This window comes from Odocoileus virginianus, chromosome 25 (assembly GCF_023699985.2).
Source record: "Odocoileus virginianus isolate 20LAN1187 ecotype Illinois chromosome 25, Ovbor_1.2, whole genome shotgun sequence".
NCBI lineage: Eukaryota > Metazoa > Chordata > Mammalia > Artiodactyla > Cervidae > Odocoileus > Odocoileus virginianus.
The window spans coordinates 3,238,018-3,255,460 of NC_069698.1; the positions used below are offsets into that span (position 1 = coordinate 3,238,018).

General features: G+C 39.6%; 1 protein-coding gene across 2 annotated transcripts in view; it reads right to left on the bottom strand.

Moving 5' to 3' along the window:
- Nucleotides 1-15,379, bottom strand: part of TRAT1 (T cell receptor associated transmembrane adaptor 1) — a 44,369-nt gene extending 28,990 nt beyond the window's left edge. Inside the window, exon 1 of one of the 2 annotated variants that reach the window (XM_070454925.1) lies at nucleotides 15,164-15,379. Coding sequence is in view for 1 of the 2 variants with exons in the window: in XM_020905888.2 (XP_020761547.1) it covers nucleotides 15,164-15,170 (7 nt within the window). In the remaining variant the exon portion in view is untranslated. The remainder of the gene's footprint in view (nucleotides 1-15,163) is intronic. The other variant, XM_020905888.2, reaches the window with a different exon arrangement.
- Nucleotides 15,380-17,443: the final 2,064 nt, after the last annotated feature.

Sequence of the window (17,443 nt, forward strand, 5' to 3'; positions counted from 1 at the left end):
TGCAAATTAATTTGGTTAAAAACACTGAGATTTGGAGGGGCCTAATTTATTCATCATGCACATAATCCCACAAATATTTATAGAATTCTATAACATAGTGAATTATCTTAAGTATATTAGAAATTCTAGTTATTTCATGATACTGCATATATTTTTAGAAGCATTTGATTTTTATGTCTAATGGTTTAAAAAAACAGGCGCTTATTGAGTACAAGTTTTTAAAAGTCTGATTATCAAAATATAGAATAATATTCAAGGCCCTCTATTTAAACATAATGGAGAAGGAAATGGCAAACCACTCCAATATTCTTGTGTGGGAAATCTCATTGACAGGGAAGCCTGGCAGGCTACAGTCCAGGAGATCACAAAGAGTTGGACATGACTAAGCAAATGAACAGCTTTAAAACATAAATAGTGAGCTTCCAAGGTGGCATTAGTTATAAAGAACCTGCCTGCCAATGAAGGAGATAAGAGATGTGGGTTCGATCCCTGGGTCAGGAAGATCCCCTGGAGTAGTAAATGGCAACCCATTCCAGTATTCTTGCCTGGAAAATTCCATGGATAGAGGAGCCTGGTGGGCTACTGTCCATGGGGTTGCAAAGAGTCAGACATGACTGAGCATACATGCATGCAAGACACTAATATCATACTTAGTAGCCTTTTAAAAAAATCCTACCAGTGTGTTTGGCAGATTTTTACCATGTTAGTATGTTACTTTTAGTGGTTACATAGAATTTCAGTAGTGTTGCAGTAATGTAAATTACATACCCAATTCTCTAAGACAGACATTCTGATTTTTTTAAAACATTTTTCATTTATAAACAATAATGCAAGAAACTCGATTGGATGGACATTTTCCACGTATGCGGGCTTATCTGCAGAAAGGTTCCTGGCAGTAGAATTGCTGGGTTAAAGCAAATTTTTAAGGCAAACTTTCAGAGCTTGATTCTTCCCCACCTCCTTTTGATAACAACCCCTTTTAGGTGGTTGGTTTAACTGTAATGAACAATGGAACCAGCAAGCTCTCTCATGCCAGATGCCTCTCAGTTTCTTTCTTCGCTGTCCCAACATGTGTGTGTATGTGCGGAGTTGCGTCCAACTCTTTGCAACCCCATAGCCCACCAGGCTCCTCTGTCCAGGGGACTTCCCAGGCAAGAGTCCTGGAGTGGGCTGCCATCGTCCCGACCCGTGGTTGAAACCATGTCTCCTGCATCGGCAGCTGAATTCGTCACCGCTGCACCACCTAGGAAGCCCGTGCTTTAATTGCCACAGTCACAATACAGGGTTATTAACTTCTGATTTCTGTTATTAAAATAATGATTTTTATTATTAAAGATTTTTCTTCCTTTCTTTTCCTTGTATATGTCCCTTTAGGACCACAGCCTAGATACAGTCTCAATTCTTCCACATTTTAAAGCAAGTTGAGCGCACACAGTCTTTTCTATTGCGGTATGTCACAACTATCATTTCAGGTTCTTCACTCAGCCAAATGTAGACTCTCATCATCACCCTCTACACTCACTGTGTCTGGTGACACTTAAATAAATTAACTTTAATTGCTACAAAAAAGCCAGACTTATACAATCATCCATGTTCAAAGTTAAAAACAATTAGTAAACTCAGATAAGCTAAAAAAGGATAAGAATCAACTATAATCCTACTATCAAGAGACAGTCACTGTGAACACTTTGGTTAATGCACTTTCAAACTTATTTTCTGTGTGGAAGCTGTTTTGGTCATGAGGCATATGATTTACTTATACTGACTATACTGTTATCTGCTTCCCCCTGATAATTATACAGCACGCTTTTTTTCCTAGAAGCTAAATATCCCTTCATTTCTTTTAGCTGCCCTATATTCCGCTGTATGGATTTCCTGTAATTTAATCAATCCCTTATTTTTAGACATTTAAATTGCTTCTAATTTTTAGTTATGTAAGAAATTTTGTGATGATTATCTTTAACCAAAACTATACACCCAATCTTAATTTATTTTAAGGTAAAAATTCCTGAATCTGAATTACTGGATCAAAGAATTTTGCCATCTTGACGGCCAGTGTTTGAAAACAGAGTACTAAGCAGACCCTTCTCAGGTCAGTTTGGCCTCTGTTCCCATTAGTTCAATTGGCCCTGACTTTGTGGCTCTTGGTGTTAATCCTTGCTCCGTCAATCACCGCTCTTAACCCAACTACTATCTTTATGCACACTGTTCCCATACACTCCTCTTTTCCAGAGTTTCTGGAGAAAGTTGTCCCTTTATTTTCTCTCTGGAGCCTGTGACTTAGGGCCTTCAGGAGAAGGTGGCTGGTCCTACCTCCGCCCTAAACATAGAGGACATCACACTTTTCTGTGCATATTGTGTGCTCAGGTGTGTCCAGCTCTTTGTGATTCCATGGACTGTAGCATGCCAGGCTCCTCTGTCAATGGAGTTTTCCAGGCAAGAATACTGATGTGGGTTGCCATTTCTTTCTAAGGGGAACTTCCTGACCCAGGGTTTGAACACACGTCTCTTGCATTGCAGGTGGATTCTTTACCACTGGGCCGCCTGGGGATCCCTTTTCTTTCTTTACCATGAGTTTTGTCTTTGTTGTTGTTCAGTCACTAAGTCATGTCCGACTCTTTGCAATGCCATGGACTGCAGCCTGACGGACCTCCCAGCCCATCACTGTCTCCTGGAGTTTGCCCAAGTTCATGTCCATTGAGTTGGTGATGCTATCCGACCATCTCATCATTTGTCACCCTCTTCTCCTTTTGCCTTCAATCTTTCCCAGCATCAGGGTCTTTTCCAATGAGCTGGCTTCTTCCCATTATGTGGCCAAAGTATTGGAGAGCTTCAGCATCAGCCCTTCCAATGAACATTCAGGGATGATTTCCTTTAGGATGGACTGATTTAATCTCCTTGCTGTGCAAGGGACTCTCAAGAGTCTTCTCCCAACACCGCAACTTGAGAGCATCAGTTCTTCAGTGCTCAGCCTTCTTTATGGTCCAACCCTCACATCCATACACGACTGCTGGAAAGACTATAGCTTTGACTAGACAGACCTCTGTCGGCAGTTATTTCTACAGAATATTACTTTAAATTTTCTGTCTGCCTTTCAGGACTTGTCTACCACACACACCCAATAACAGACCATGCTCCAGTCATTCTGAAGCGCTTGTAATTTTCAATAGAGACCATACTTTACGTCTGGACATTTGCCCCTCTTCCTGAAATACCTTTCTCCGTGGCCATCTGACAAATCCCTAGTCTCCCTTCAAAAGTGCCTTCTCTCTGAAGCACTCACGCAGTACTGCCTGTCCCTCACCACGTGACAACTCATCTATCCCTCTCCGTTTCAACAAACATCAGAATCATCATTTACGTATGAAAACTCCTCCCTGCTGGACTGAACTTCCCAAAGGAGGGAAAGAGTGTCTTATTGATCTTTTATCTTCACACTTCAATTTCCTCAATGCACCTATTGTTAATAGGACTCATTGAGTAAAGACATATAAAGAGATTTGTGTAATGATGCTTCTCACTAATAAAACGCTCAATAAATGGTAGCTATTGCTATTGTTATTATCGTCTTACTTTGGTCACCTGATGTGAAGAGCTGACTCATTTAAAAAGACCCTGATGCTGGGAAAGATTGAAGGCAAAAGGAGAAGGGGGCGACAGAGGATGAGGTGTTGGATGGTATCACCAACTCACTGGACATGAACTTGAGCAAGCTCCAGGAGACAGTGGGGGACGGGGGGCCTGGTGTGCTGCAGTCCACAGGGTCACAAAGAGCTGGACACAACTTAGCGACTGAACACACATAATAGTAAGACTCCTACCATTATTTCTATTTCCTATTCAGCACAAAGTAGGTGATCACTAATTATGTGTCAACTGACTAAATGAAGAGTAAAGTGAAGAGGGCAACTTAATAACCAGGGCCAGCAGAAGGGTTCTGCTCAAGTATGAACTCCAGACACATACACAACCCAGGAAAAGACAGATTGAAGATTCTCTTACATTTGTCTAGTACTATTGAGAAGAAGACCTATTTCCCAGCAGCTAGGAAACAGACCATGAGAAAGAGTAACTCATTGTCGCTCTGGTGACACTGCTCATCCATATACCATCCTAATTCTCTTTGCCCTGAACCTGCATTTGCCAAAAAATCTACCTATAAGTTGTATCCTAGGAAACTTGATACAAGGAAGCTGGTGCTAACAGCTGGCTATCTGATTAGATTTATGGGTGGTCACAGCTATAAAGGTAATATTTTATTTTCTTGTTTAAAAAAATCAGTCTTTGAGGAGTTTGAGTAGTGTCCATTAAAATCTGCTGAAAAAAGGAATTTAGAAAATGCCATTAGCTGAGCTAAGCTGTGAACTCTCTTGCAACCCAGGACACATACACTTGCATAGAACTGGGATGCTTGCATAAAACACGAGTCAGGGTGAGTACAATCGGCACAGACCACATAATCATTTTGAGAAGCATGAAATGGGGATGTGCTTTCATTCTCTTCTCTTCAACCTTTACCTTAAAAACTTCATATGTTTACTGTTATGTATCAAATGTACACTTTCCTACTATGAGAACAGAAAAATGGATGTCTTCCTGTAAGCTGACAACAAGCTTCTATCTACATAAACCAAGAGTTGCCTCATGAAATAGTTGTTTTGTCTATTCTTTATCAGAGAATAATGGAAGACTAACTCCTGCATTTAAAACTCAAATAAGTTTTTGACAGATGTTCTTTATGATTTATTTTTATTTTTGGCCTAGAAAATAATATAGTGTAGTATAGTATAACTTATCTAAGAATATAGCATATTAACCGAAAAGCTGCACTGCTTAAAATTAAGAATTTAATAAATGTTTTAATAATTTACCTTTGGCCAAAATTAGGGGTGACTTGTAGCCTTGCTTGGGCTTCCCCAGTGGCCCTGTGGTAAAGAATCTGCCTGCACTGCAGAGGCCTCAAAAGCTGCGGGTTCAATCCCTGGGTCAGGAAGATCCCCTGGAAGAAGGCGTGGCATCCCACTCCAGTGTTCTGGCCTGGAAAATCCCCTGGACAGAGGAGTCTGGCAGGCTACAGTCTACAGGGTCAGAAAGAGTCAGACAGGACTGAAGTGACTTAGCACAGCATAGCCTTGCTTTAGAAATGGTCCATCTAGAATTCAGTTCAGTTCAGTCACTCAGTCGTGTCCAACTCTTTAAATCCCACGGACTGCAGCACGCCAGGCTTCCCTGTCCATCACCAACTCCTGGAGCTTACTCAAACTAATGTCCATCGAGTCAGTGATGCCATCCAACCATCTCATCCCCTGTCGTCCCCTTCTCCTTCTGCTTTCAATCTTTCCCAGCATCAGGGTCTTTTCCGAGGAGTCAGCTCTTCGCATAAGGTGGCCAAAGTATTGGAGTTTCAGCTTTAGCATCAGTCCTTCCAATGAATATTCAGGACTGATTTCCTTTAGGATGGACTGGCTGGATCTCCAACACCACAGTTTAAAAGCATCAATTCTGCAGCACTCAGCTTTCTTTATAGTCCACTCTCACATCCATACATGACTGCTGGAAAAACCATAGCCTTGACTAGACAGTCTTTGTTGGCAAAGTAATGTCTCTGCTTTTTAAAATACTGTCTAGCTTGGTCATAGCTTTTCTTCCAAGGACCAAGCGTCTTTTAATTTCACGGCTGCAGTGAAATTTTAATTTCATGGTGACTACCATCTGCAGTGATTTTGGAGCCCAAGAAAATAAAGTCTGTCACTCTTTCCACTGTTTCCCCATCTATGTGCCATGAAGTGATGGGACCAGGATGCCATGATCTTGGTTTTCTGAATGTTGAGTTTTAAGCTAACTCTTTCACTCTCCTCTTTCGCTTTCATGAAGAGGCTCTTCTTAAGTTCTTCACTTTCTGCCATAAGGGTGGTGTCATCTGCATGTCTGAGGTTATTGATATTTCTCCCGACAATCTTGAATCCAGCTTGTGCTTCATCCAGTATGGCATTTCTTATGATGTACTCTGCATATAAGTTAAATAAGCAGGGTGACAATATACAGCCTTGACATACTCCTTTTCCTATTTGGAACTAGTCTGTTGTTCCATGTCCAGTTCTAACTGTTGCTTCTTGACCTGAAAACAGATTTCTCAGGAGACAGGTCAGGTGGTCTGGTATTCCCATCTCTTCCAGAATTTTCCACAGCTTGTTCTGATCCATACAATCAAAGGTTTTGGCATAATCAATAAAGCAGAAGTATACGTTTTTCTGGAACTCTTGCTTTTTCAATGATCCAGCAAATGTTGGCAATTTGATCTCTGATTCCTCTGCCTTTTCTAAATCCAGCTTGAACATCTGGAAGTTCATGGTTCACATACCAGTGAAGCCTGCCTTAGAGAATTTTGAGCATTACTTTGCTAGCATGTGAGGTTTTGGTGCAATTGTGTGGTAGTTTGAACATTCTTTGGCATTGCTTTTCTTTGGGATTGGAATGAAAACTGACCTTTTCCAGTCCTGTGGTCATTGCTAGGTTTTCCAAATTTGCTGACATATTGAGTGCAGCACTTTCATAGCATCGTCTTTTAGGATTTAAAATAGCTCAGCTGGAATTCCATCACCTCCACTAGCTTTGTTCGTAGTGATGCTTCCTAGGGCCCACTTGACTTCACATTCCAGGATGTCTGGCCCTAGGTGAGTGTTCACACCATCGTGGTTTTCTGGGTCATGAAGATCTTTTTTGTATAGTACTTCTGTGTATTCATGCCACGTCTTCTTAATATCTTCTGCTTCTGTTAGGTCCATACCATTTCTGCCCTTTATTGTGCCCATCTTTGCATGAATTGTTCCCCTGGTATCTCTAATTTTCTTGAAGAGCTCTCTAGTCTTTCCCATTCTATTGTTTTCCTCTATATCTTTGCATTGATCACACTGACCATCTAGAATTACTGCATCTAATCATCATGTCATATATTTTAGGGATTTTATCATTCATTTATACACATGGTTAAAAGGTGCAAAACAGATTTTGGGAGATTTTTTGACTCTCCCTGCATATTTTCCCTAGGTCAACCTCTGAATGCAGGCTTTGATTATTTCTACACCAGGACATGTCCTAGTTAAGTTCCCAAGATTTCTTAAGAGAATATAGAACTTGCTTCCATCTCAGGTGATGACCTGTGTAAATAGCAGCAGAGCTAAACTTCAGGTTGTGGTCAGAAAATAAAAATTAACTCTTTATTGCTCTTTTTATCCTCTTCCATTTTCTACATCTTCTGCCTTTGTTATCAGGACAAAATAAAACTTATTTTAAGAAAAAGAACCAACTGTATGAAACTTGCTGCTGAAGTTATTAATTATAGAGATGCTATGGACTAGAAGATATTGTTTAATACATCACTGGTATCAAAAATGGAATGAAATACAAGGCTTCTGAATGAAAGTCTTCCTGCTGGTAACTCAGACCACGTTACAAAAGGTATAAGAAGCTGAGGATCTCCTCGAGAAAGGATAAGTGTTTACTCTAATAATCCATGTGAATGTTGTCACTGGTCAATATTGTCAGTGGTCACCTGTCTGACCTTGTGTATCATTTGACACGCAATAGGATTATATGCCGCTCACTTTTGTGAATTAATTGTACCCCTTGTTCCTTTTCTCTTTGCGCTGATTTCTGTGGTTCTGCTGTTTGTGTACTATTCTATGTCCTATTTACATGTACTGTTCTATGTACTAGTGCTTCTCTTTCTGGGGGAAGGTAAGAGAGCAAATAAATACACTGAAGGTATAATAACTCTACAATTTATCACCCTTGGGAGGACGAATAAAATCATCCTTTGGAGAACTAACAAAATCAGTCTCCTTTGTACTTACCTTTTTTCCCTTTCCCTTTCCCACAGAATCTAGTATTTAGTATATACTCAGTAAATAGTTGTGCTTTGTGTAAATAAAACACAGCAGAGTAGGAAAAGGTGTACTTCAAAGCAGCAAGCAGAAAATCCTAATTTCATTTTAAAATTACACTGATTCTAGCTGTAAATTCTTATCATTCACAAAAATATATTTCACTTATGAACTTTCCTTAGTCCATTAATTGTTACAAGAAGATAATTCTGCTCTGAGCAGCAAAGAAATAGCCAAAGCAATATCACAAGTTTACACTTACACTAACGGCTTTAGGAAAACACTAATAATTTTCATGAAATACATCAGCAACTCCAAGGAAAGAACTTGGACCACACTGTACATCCCTTTAGGGCTGGGTTTTGTCATTGACTAGAACAGTAAATTTGCTTTGATCAGCTGCAGACATTTTAAAACAGGTTAAATTCTAATATGTCGGGATTTGTTTCACATGGTCTCTAGTTTTCCCCTGATTTTAGGAGTCTATGAATCCTGTGTAACCCTTCTATTTCCCAAGATTTTTTTTTTTTTTTTTGGTAATGTGATACGGGCTAAAGTTAGGAAGGTTTTTATTTGGAAGCTTTGTATTGCATAACACTCTTGATATCTTTCAAAACTTTTGATTGCCAACAATAAATGCCCTATTTTGAAAAGCAAAACAAAAACCAGAGATGAGAAGATATTGAATAGCCAAATGGTGAAGATTTTCAACTTGAATGGTAGTTTTGTGTAAATGTTCACATATACAGACTCACACATACTTTGTACCTCCTCTTACTGAGTTACTTTCCGTATGCAGTATACCCGTGTGGGTATCTATTCAATACTAACAGTGCTTCTTATAGCAGCGGATGTGCAAAGTACCTAAAATTTCTTGCCTGACAAATGCAATCTTTAGTACCATTATTCATTGTAATTACTTGCATATAGCTTTTTAAAGAGTCCTCTTATACAATTTTAAATTAGCTACCTATACTGTTAAAAAACTAAAAGTTTTGATACGTTATCAGTGAGGTGATGTCAGGTAGGTAAACTGTGACTGAAGTTTCTAACTGGCTTTCAACCACCAGGGGCTAATGTGTGTGTGTGAGTCGCTCACTGATGTCGGACTCTCTGTGATCCCATGGACGATAGCCCACAAGCCTCCTCTGTCCATGGAATTCTCCAGGCAAGAATACTGGAGTGGGTTGTGATTTCCTTCTCCAGGGGATCTTCCTGACCCAGGGGTCAAACCCGGGTACCCACATTGTAAGCAGATTCTTTACCAGCTGAGCCAGCAGGAAAACCCACCAGGGGCTGATAGTAGTAGTTTAAATATAAGTTGGCTTAAAACTCAGCATTCATAAAACTAAGATCATGGCATCTGGTCCTTTCACTTCATGGCAAATAGATGGGGAAACAATGGAAACAGTGAGAGTCTTTATTTTCTTGGGCTCCAAAATCACTGCAGATGGTGACGGTAGCCATGAAATTAAAAGATGCTTGCTCCTTGAAGAAAAGCTATGACCAACTTAACATACTAAAAAGCAGAGACGTTACTTTGCCAACAAAGGTCTGTCTAATCAAAGCTATGGTTTTTCCAGTGGTCATGTATGGATGTGAAAGTTGGACTATAAAGAAAGCTGAGTGCCAGAGAACTGATGCTTTTGAACTGTGGTGTTGGAGAAGACTCTTGCGAGTCTCTTGGACTGCAAGGAGATCCAACCAGTCCATCCTAAAGAAAATATTCATTGGAAGGACTGATGCTGAAGCTGAAATTCTAATACTTTGGCCACCTGATGCAAAGAACTGACGCCTTGGAAAAGACTGATGCTGGGAAAGATTGAAGGCAGGAAGAGAAGAGGATGACAGAGGATGAGATGATTGGATTGCATCATCGGCTCGATGGACATGAGTTTGAGCATGCTCCAGGAGTTTGTGATGGACAGGGAAGCCTAGCGTGCTGCAATTCATGAGGTCGCAAAGAGTTGGACATGACTGAGCGACTGAACTGAACTGATAGTTCAACATAAAAGTTCTGATATTACAGTCCCCATGGCTTCTCCTCATGAAACGAACGTTTCTGATTGTGGTGATCATTTGGTTGCAAACTAGGCACATTATTGATGACTGTTTGTTGCACACTGCCACTGCCTACACAGCCTCTGCCACTACTGTCCATACGCGTTATCCCACCAATGAAAGGCATTAGAGTCACGGACTGGATCACTGGAAGAGATTCTCAAATCTAGTCCCAGGCTTTCAAGTAAATAAGAAACTTTTAAATGCAAAAATTGAAAACTGCCAAACTTAAATGTGTCCATTAAGAATTGGTTATTTGAAAAGTGGATGATACATGTTAGGAAGGGGCCATGACAGGAAGAGGAACATTAGCAATATGAAGCTTTGGAGCATCTGTTTTGGAACAGTGTATGGGGAAAAAGGCAGAAGGTGTGACTTTCTGCAGATCACTGACCCTCGCCATAAAGTGAAAATGAAAATCGCTCAGTTGTATCTGACTCTTTGCGATCCCATGGACTATACAATCCATGGACTTCTCCAGGCCAGAATACTGGAGTGGGTAGCTATTCCCTTCTCCATGGAATCTTCCCAACCCAGGGATCAAATCCAGGTCTCCCGCATTGCAGGTGGATTCTTTACCAGCTGCGCCACAAGGGAAGCCTGACCGGCATACTAAGCCAACTATAAATCTGGTGTTCAGAGACCATCTGTGTGACACAAAGGTCCCCTCTTTCTAGTACACCATGATTCCTCTTAACCAATGCCTACTGATTACCTGAGGAACGTGTACATGGCAGAGTGAGACAGAGGGTAGATTTTAAGACAGCATGTTATGATTCCTCTAGTATTAGACTCATCATTTCTTTCCTAATTAAGCTCAGAATTGGTAAACTTGGGAAGACCTATTGGGATTTTGAAGTCTGCTGAAATCCCTGCTGTAGATGAATCTGTATTTTTCTGTACTTTTCGCTGCTCCATTTTGTATATGTGCTTTTTCCTATGGGAGAACCACTTTGGCAAGAGCCTCTGAAGATGGCATATGTGTGTGCAACTTCATCCAACAAAATACTGTGACCACTACATTTCTTTAATGTTTTAAGAAGGACCGTTAATTGTTTCTTTCCTGTTTAAGTCAGGAATGCTGAGAAAATTTAATGGAAAAAAAATGTCTGGAAAAGAGATCAATATTTATTAATTATCAACTAGCAATTTGTAGGTGTTTATTTCTTAGAGTTGTGAGCTTTACGTGACAATCATTGCTGGGTTAACTGTTCTTAAGATCACTGTCGATTATTACCTAATTAAATGATTGTGTTGGACCTGCTTTTAAAGAACATCTGCATTCAAAAGATTCATAAATGAGTCCTATCTGGTCTCTGAAAGACAAGCTTTCATTGCTCTCAAAAGATGACTGAGGCACCAGGGAAAAGAAACTGAGTACAGACAATGAAAATCTTTTTTTTTTTCCTTCAAAAAATAGCAATGTGTAACTAGAGTGAATCATTGTTTAAATTAAATTAATAGCAGCCCAAAGGAGTCGTTCTTGCTGTTTGGTTCGGCTGATGCTGACGTGTGGACACAGAAGCACGGGAGGATCTGGATGCTGGCGCATTTACTGATGCAGGGAGTAAATGAAAGCTGCATGGACTGTGCTGTGCTTGGCCGCTCGGTCGTGTCCGACTCTCTGTGACCTCAGCGGCTGCGGCCCGCTAGCTGCTCTGTCCCTGGGGGTTCTCCAGGCAAGGATACTGCAGAGGGTTACCGTGACCTCCTCCAGGGGATCTTCTAGACCCAGCAGTCGAACTGGGGTCTCCTGCATTGCAGGCAGATTCTTTACCAACAAGCCATTTAGGTAGGAGAGAAGGGAAACTTTGGATTTTACTTTTCATACATTGTTTTTACTCAACTAGGAATCATCTCACTTTTCCATTGTGTTCACATTTATTTTCTCCTTTCACCTATCTAATTTTAAAAAAAATACTATATTCTGAGTCTCTCTTTTCACATTAAGCATGTTCCGTTTTGTTTCTTGGCTTTTAAGATCTATGAGGCTTTAATGGCAAATACTGTACGTATTTTTATCTTCTGTGGAATTTTAGGTCTTAATTGTCAATGGAGGAGTTCCTGCATTACACTGGAAAAATCTAAACATAAACTATGAAATCCTAAGGAGAAAATTTTATCCTCTCCTCCAAATTTAAAGTTAATTAATGGGAAACAGTTGAATGTCATATTCACTGCCCTGAGCCTTCCCACACTTGCCAAGTTGCCCAGGACTGTCAGCTCATAGCAGTTATTCATAGCATTGCTATGCTCATTTCTACAGGGCACTAGCAAAATGGGCACCGTTGTTTTCGTTCTTTGCTAATTTATATACATGTGCCTGGGAAAGATAAATAGAATTGTGAAAATCGTACATCAGTTTACGTTCCCTGTGGAATAATCCAATCCCTCGATCTTAAAATCCATCAAGCAAAACCCTGGGAAGCAAATTCACAGATATTATAATATCTATTATCTTCTGCAAATGGCTCATACATATTGATATTAAAATATTATTAGCACAATTAAAAGCAAAAGATGTAATCAGGTAATTCACAAAAGATGGAATTATAAGCAGTTTAAAAACCCATATAAAAATGTTCATTTTCATTATAATCAGAGTAATACATATTAAAAAATGGCTTAGCATGTTGTGCTTATCAAATTACTAAAGATTTATAAAAATGAGGCCAGCTTGTTAAGGAGACACACTTCTAGGGTGAGAGTGAATTGACAACAACCTTGGAAAAGCAATTTGACAATAATGATACTGAAAATGTTCATAACTTCTTATTCAGTAATTCTGTGTCTAGGACTATTTCCTACGAAAATATCCTTAATATAGAAAAAGCTAGAAACCAGATCTGAAAGAGACACGTGTACCCCAATGTTCATCGCAGCACTGTTTATAATAGCCAGGACATGGAAGCAACCTAGATGCCCATCAGCAGACGAATGGATGAGGAAGCTGTGGTATATATACACCATGGAATATTACTCAGCCATTAAAAAGAATTCATTTGAATCAGTTCTAATGAGATGGATGAAACTGGAGCCCATTACACAGAGCGAAGTAAGCCAGAAAGATAAAGACCATTACAGTATACTAACACATATATATGGAATTTAGAAAGATGGTAACGATAACCCTATATGCAAAACAGAAAAAGAGACTCAGATGTATAGAACAGACTTGTGGACTCTGGGAGAAGGCGAGGGTGGGATGTTTTGAGAGAACAGCATCGAAACATGTATATTATTTAGGATGAAACAGATCACCAGCCCAGGTTGGGTGCATGAGACAAGTGCTCGGGCCTGGTGCACTGGAAAGACCCAGAGGGATCGGGTGGAGAGGGAGGTGGGAGGGGGGACCGGGATGGGGAATACATGTAAATCCATGGCTAATTCATTTCAATGTATGACAAAAACCACTGCAATGATGTAAAGTAATTAGCCTCCAACTAATAAAAATAAATGGAAAAAAATTAAAAAATAAAAAAAAACTAGGAAAAGCCAAAAAAAAAAGAAAAGAAAAATCTACAGAGTTGTTCATCCCTCTGTCATTTAAAATATAAAAAGACTGGATGCAACATAAATGTCTAACAATAAACAAATGGCTAAGTAAACTATAACTCAATCGATGTCACTGTGCGTCTTTGTAAAACAACTAAGCAGAAGTTACTGTGAAGATGGAGATGGTGATAATGTTAGTGAAAAACACTGCACATATGATTTTATAAACATTATTATTTTCGTTATGAGAAGCAAACCAAGCAGAATACACAGAAGCAAAAGCTGGAAGGAAACACAGCATAATATTTCCTAAAGTGATGGGAACTAAATGTTTTCATTTGTATTCCACACTTCTCCCACTTTATATATTACACATATTTCTCTTATAATGGGGCTTCCCCCAATAGCTCAGTTGGTAAAGAATTTGCCTGCAACACAGGAGACCCTGGTTCGATTCCAGGGTCGGGAAGATAGGCTGGAGAAGGGATAGGCTACCCAGTCCAGTATTCTGGGGCTTCCCTTGTGCTCAGCTGGTAAAGAATCTGCCTGCAATGTGGGGGACCTGGGTTCAATCCCTGGGTTGGGAAGATCCCCTGGAGAAGGGAAAGTCTATACATTCTAGTATTCTGGCCTGGAGAATGCCATAGAATCCCAAAGAGTTGGACAGGACTGAGTGACTGTCACTTTTCTCTTATAACATTTATTTAAAGAAATTAAAAGTACATTAAAGAATAAAGGAGGAATGATAGTCAACGTTGAGCAGAAATTAAGCTAATAAATGTGCGTTCAACCCAAAGGTGATGGTATTTTCACTGGCCTTTGCAAATTGTCATCTTTCTAAAAGTTGATGTTTGAATGGATTTCTGGGAAGATAATATAATGCCTAAAGTGTAAGGAATTAGAATGTTGTTACTTCTAACCTGCTTTATTTTATGTTGCAGTGTAGTTGATTAACAATGTTATTAATAGTTTCAGGTGTCCAACAAGGTGATTCAGGTATATGTATGCATGTCTCTGTTCTGTTTCAAATTCCTTCCTTGATTAGGCTGTTACATAATACTGAGCAGAGTCCCCTGTGCTATACAGTAGGTCCTGTTGGTTATTCATTTTAAATATAGCAGTGCATAAATGTCAACCCCAGGATGCTTCTCTTGCTTTATAATTAAACTGTAGAAAGGAATATGCAAGGTCAAGGAAAGACCCTCTAAAAAGAACAAGTACTTTGAATGGGACAAGTATCAAGGAACAGGGGCTTCCCCAGCGGATCAGCAATAAAGAATCTGCCCACAATGCAGGAGACCAGGTTCTATCCCAGAGTCAGGAAGATCTCCTGGAGAAGGGAATGGCTACCCACCCTTGCAGGATATTCCTGCCTGGAGAATCCCACGGACAAAGGAGTCTGGCAGACTACAGTCTGTAGGATCACAGAGTCGGACACGACTGACGCAACTTAGCATGCATCAAGGAACACATACCAATAGCTACAATTCACCTTATATTATAAAATACGGTCCAACTTTTTAAGACAAAGTAGGCAATTTATGCTCATTAATATACTTCAAATACATTCTAATTATTATAAAGTTCATCTCACACTTTTAAAATAATTGTGTAAACTTAATTACTTTCCAAACCTTTATTAAGTATCTTTTTGCTAGAGGCTTAGACATTATTATGTAAATTCTTAGGCACACGAATTGAGCAAAATTTAAAATGCCACTTACCTGCCATGCTTTATTTCTTTGAGAAATCCTTATGTAGCCATAGGCAAATGTATGAATTAAAAATACTCCCGCAAGCTTTTTTTTCTAAGTAATGCTGCTCTGTTAAGTGAGAAGTGTCAGTAAACTTTATCTGTACCTCCGTTTTTTCTCTCTTCTTAAAATCTTCTGCGTGTACTTTGTTCAGTTACAAACAGGAAATGTGGTGATGGAGGCTTCTAGAGTTTTGATCTGAAACCAGCAGGCTGCTAAATTTTTTGTGAAACGTGAGAAGTAAATCCCACAAGCCTCTGTACCCTGGTATTTGAACTTTTATTAGTACCTAACTAACGTTAAAACAATTAATAAAATCAACGTGTAAATTAGACTAGGCAGAATGAGATGGTTGGATGGCGTCACTGACTCAACGGACATGAGTCTGAGCAAACTCCAAGAGATAATGAAGGACAGGGAAGCCTGGCATGCTGCCGTCCGTGGGGTCGCAAAGAGTCGGATACAACTTAGCGACTGAACAACAGCAAGGATTTTCCCATCTCTTAGGAGAAAATCTAGGGATCTCCTCCCAAGCGAGGTCATGTGAAGACAAAATAAAATACACTAACTGAGGAGGAACGGTAAGAAGCCCCCAGGCATGCTCAGCTGTTGATTGTGTTATATTTGAGGTGTGTCAGAGGAAAGAAAATGAACACTCTTGGAACACTTACTGATCAGGTACCTTCTGTACCTAACCCCACTGGGAGATTGGGTGCCTGCCTTCTTTCCTGCCAACCTTGCCCCTGCAACGTGAGTCTCTCTATCCAATCTAGGGCCATGTGGTGACAAGCTCCAGCTCTCTCCCATCCTGGAGTCTCAGTATCAGAAATCCTTGAATGTTAGTGTGCACAAGTATGTTATGTAGCATTAGTTTAACATGCATATTCCTTAGCCCTGCTGAATCAGAATATTTGGAGTGCAAATCTGCATTTTCACAATTACCCTTGCTTATTTTAATGTAAGTGTTCTGGATAATTCTCTGAGGAATCCATATATATGTGTGTATATATATATATATATTTATGGTTGTGTGTGTCAATAATAGCATTTTATTTCTAATGTTAGATAAATTATCTTGGTCATATCTATGTATACAGTTTATAAGTATTTCTGTGTATATCTTCTGCATATTTGCTTATGTGCTTATGCATATTTGCTTATGTACTTTGCCACTTTTCTTTAATTATAAAGGAATGACAAACCTGAATCCAGTTTATTACAAAAAGAGATGTACTTAAAGCTTTAAGAACTCAAACTTAATATAAAATTAAAAATGAGACTTTTGATGCACAAACTCAGAGTGAAGATATTAGGTGGCTTGCTTTAGGTTTCTAAGATTCCCGAGGGCAGGGAGAGCACTGATCTTATCTGTCCTTTAACACTCCAGCATCTAGAATAATGACTAGCACGTTGTAGTCTCAATAAATATTCTCACAATGATTGAATAAATAAAAGAATGTTAGTTTTCTGCTTTCTCCCTGCTCCATCACAGAAAAGAACTTCCCAGTAAATAAAATACAGTGCTTCTCTGTTCGTTGGACAGAATTAACTAAACAAATTTTTCTACCTTGATCACTTTTCTCCAAAACACTGAATTGGCCAAAAAGTTCTTGTAAATCTTTGTTCTAGGTTTTCAAGAAATCCTTGGAAAAAATAGTCCTTTAACAAATATATTTGGAAAAATTGTATATTTTCACCTCTATAGATGCATATCAGTATTTTAAAGTCTTAGATATAATCCTACAAAAAAGGAAACCTGAAAAACATTTTTAGCAGAGCTTTTTCTAAACTTCTTTGTCCAGAGGACTTTTTGTTCAGCTGCCATCCGTTAGTCGGGCAGCAGATTGTATGAAATGGGCCTGGATGCCCACAGACAAAGATCTCAAGGAAACAGATGTCTCAGGCACGTGTAGGGACAAAAGGACCACAAAAATCAGAAGGACCCATCCAGGATTAGACAGAACAGGAATGGAGGCTGAAGAGCTGACTCCCAGGTTTCCAGAGAGGTTTGGACACCTGCCACATCAGTTCAGGAGGAGAAGGCCGAAAAAAAATAAAAAATAAAAAGGAGAAGGCCGGCTCAGGTGGCCATGGGTGGTTACCCTTTGGTCTTAAAACAGGATGACTGGGAAGAAGGGAGAAGCCCCAGGTTCAAAAAGGAACTGTATAGATTCCCCAAGCAGGACCTTAGCGTGGGGGCAGGGTGTTGATAGATTCCCATTTATACCAACTGGGGCACCCAGAGGACGT